This window comes from Austrofundulus limnaeus, unplaced genomic scaffold (genome assembly GCF_001266775.1).
Source record: "Austrofundulus limnaeus strain Quisiro unplaced genomic scaffold, Austrofundulus_limnaeus-1.0 Scaffold73, whole genome shotgun sequence".
NCBI lineage: Eukaryota > Metazoa > Chordata > Actinopteri > Cyprinodontiformes > Rivulidae > Austrofundulus > Austrofundulus limnaeus.
Window position 1 is genome coordinate 510,348 of NW_013952475.1, and position 2,925 is coordinate 513,272.

Here is a 2,925-nt window from a genome sequence, read left to right on the forward strand (position 1 = left end):
GACTGGAACAAAGTGAAGAGTGAACTTTCACATTATGTGTTTTTGTACAGTGTGCTCTTAGACAACTTTTGTTGTAATTTGTGGAAAATATAAATTAGCTGAACTGAACGGAATTGCCGTGATTTTTTTTTTTTTTTCAAAGTTGCCACATTGTGGCGTAAATGTGTGACCACTGGGTGTCACCGCTTCAGCTGATTGGTGCTTTACGTCCGCATGGCAACCGCGCGAGCCGTGTACTTGATGAAACAGGCAAGGCAGATTGGAGCGGAGCTTTCTGGAAATAACAGATCTTCACCAACGCCCTGCTTCTCGGAGCGACGTCTCAAACACGGCAGAGGGGACTGATGYGGTTTTCATGCGGCGTGTCGACGGCTCGGGCTGACAGGTGAGGAGCTGGCACGGATTCAGGCTGCGGTTATTATTATAATAAAATAAAAAAAAACATAACGTCTGTCTTTGGTTGTCCTCCTCCGTGGTGATGAGGCGTGTCGGAAACAAAGTGAGCGCGAGGGCTGTCACGTAAACAAGGCGTGTCTATAAAGTGCAGAGTGTCGGATGTGGGCCGCAGACCTGCTCCAGGAGGATGCTTCATTGTGCTGGGGCGGTGGTACCGGCTGACTCTGCTCCGCTACCCGCCCCGGAGCCCCCTCCATCACCCAGCAGCATGCTGACCCCTTCATGTCGCTCCATCTGCTGGTGTGATGATGATAAAGGCTTGAACCATTATTAGAAAAAACTTTTTGTCACAATTTAAGCTTAATAAATGCAAAATAAASCAATCTATAGAAAATGTGAATAAATAATTTAAATTATCCTGACCCCCCTAATCAGCATGGTGCAGYTCCAATGAGTTTATTTACTCCAGTAGTTTTTCGTATGCATTGATGCGCAATTCTGAAATGCAGGTACGCACGCAATGTAAAGAAAGTACTTTAATCTGCTTCATTTATTCAACACATTTGAGTGTAAATACATACCAAATACACCAGAATTGTCTAACTTGCACTTTGAGTTGTCTTGTACATGAAATGTGCTATATAAATAAACTTACCTTACCTTACTTCGGCTGTTTTTGCAGGTAAACAAGCCCACAAGGTAGTTGGCAGCGGCTCTGAAATTTAGGTTGCAATTTTTTTTTTATGGATACATTAATCATTGATATGGGGATAAAAATTGTGCAAAATTTATTTATTTATCTTCATGACGTTTCAGTGAGTAGCTTTAACCTAATATAATTAGCATTTTTGAATGTTTACCTTTTCTATGTATTTTGAAATGACCTGCAGGCGGTTTAATCGACTGGCATCAGTCTTAACAAAACTTGCATTTGTTTAAAACCCGATAATAACTTGCACATCTATAAAAAAATTATGAATAAAGTTTTTTAAAATATTGTCTGATGTGATATATTATTATTTCTGAAGAAAACCTCGCTTTTGTCAGCAAAGTTAAATCACACGTGTCAAAACGATGCTATACTTTAGGAGAGTTTTGCTGGTGAATTGGTGTGTCTGCTGAATATATTGTTCTGTTTATATTTATACTCAGTGTCTAATGAAAAGTTACAAACTTTGTGCCTTTTCTGCCAGCAGACCATGTGACTTTGGAGCAGCAGGACCTTTGACCAGGCAGTGACATCACACGTGTAAATATTCATTTGTCTTTAAAAAGAAAACAGTTTAACATGCATCAAAATCACAATTATGACAAAAAATGGTCATCTCTTTGATATATAATTTAGTTGCAAACATGTTTGTTCACTTCTGTCTCCTCACTTTTTTATTATTATTATTATTTTTTATCAGCTTTGAGCTGCCACCACACATCTGCAACCATGACGGTAGAAGAGACCATCAACCTCAAGGAGGCGGAGGTGATCAAGCTGATCCTGGACTTCCTGAGCTCCAGGAGGCTTCACATCAGTATGCTGGCTCTGGAGAAGGAGAGCGGGGTCATCAACGGACTCTACTCTGACGACATGCTCTTCCTCAGGTAGGACTCTGCAGACGTTCACTGTAGTTTTTGACCCTGTATCATCAGCAAAGTACAAAGTGTCGTTGTTCTTTTGAACAGGCAGCTCATYCTAGACGGCCAGTGGGAGGAGGTGATGCAGTTTATTCAGCCTTTAGAAGGAATGGACAAGTTTGACAAGAAAAGGTCAGTTTTATCTGAATGTTTTGCGTCATCGTTAGGTCTCTTTTTACTGTTTCTCGTTACTCTTCATACAAAACAGGAAACAGTGGTTTGAAGTTTGTCGCTTTATTTTTCTCAATGTTTGCTTTGTATTTTAGGTTTCGTTACATCATTCTGAAGCAGAAGTTCCTAGAGGCTTTGTGTGTGAATAATGCCATGTCATCTACGGAGGATCCTCGTAATGTAGGTTTAAAAAATGATGAATGASTGCAGTTTTGCAACTTCACTACAAATGAGACATTCCAGTTAGTTCAGGAGTTTGTGCTCTCTGTAAGAAAGAAAAACAATTTAAACTAGACATGGGTTTTTACGATGTAAAAACAAGTGTGCATTGCCATGTAGCATGTCATTGCCTGCAGCATTGGACTTGCAGAAGGAACTTTGACCAAGTTCAAATGTGTTTTCTATACCAGCTTGTGCCTGTCACGTCAGCAGGTGTTTGTATTTAAGGTAATTGTGTGACAATATGAAATTTGAAGAGATTTTTTTGATAAAGTTGCATTAGCTGGGTTTTGAACCCTGATCTCCCACATGAAAGTCCATGACATAGACCATTAGACCAATAGAACTGTGGCAGGAAATGGTGGCAGGGGTTGGTTTGTATGTGTGCAGAAAGAGACCACATTGCCAATACAATTATTGACACAAAAATGCATAATATTACAACAATCGAGCAGTATTAAGACAATATTATAGTAAAACATCAAAAATACAATCATATTAGTACTGTAA

The 2,925-nt window shown here is 39.6% G+C and overlaps 1 protein-coding gene across 2 annotated transcripts in view; it reads left to right on the forward strand.

The window, feature by feature from the left end:
• Positions 1-199: 199 nt before the first annotated feature.
• The window catches only part of LOC106519207 (WD repeat-containing protein 47), a 12,136-nt gene continuing 9,410 nt past the window's right edge, over positions 200-2,925 (forward strand). The window contains exons 1-5 of one of the 2 annotated variants that reach the window (XM_014010769.1): positions 200-385; positions 1,590-1,645; positions 1,806-1,992; positions 2,074-2,157; positions 2,292-2,376. In XM_014010769.1, coding sequence (XP_013866223.1) covers positions 1,835-1,992; positions 2,074-2,157; positions 2,292-2,376 — 327 coding nt within the window. In that variant the 5' untranslated portion in view covers positions 200-385; positions 1,590-1,645; positions 1,806-1,834. The remainder of the gene's footprint in view (positions 386-1,589; positions 1,646-1,805; positions 1,993-2,073; positions 2,158-2,291; positions 2,377-2,925) is intronic. The other variant, XM_014010770.1, reaches the window with a different exon arrangement.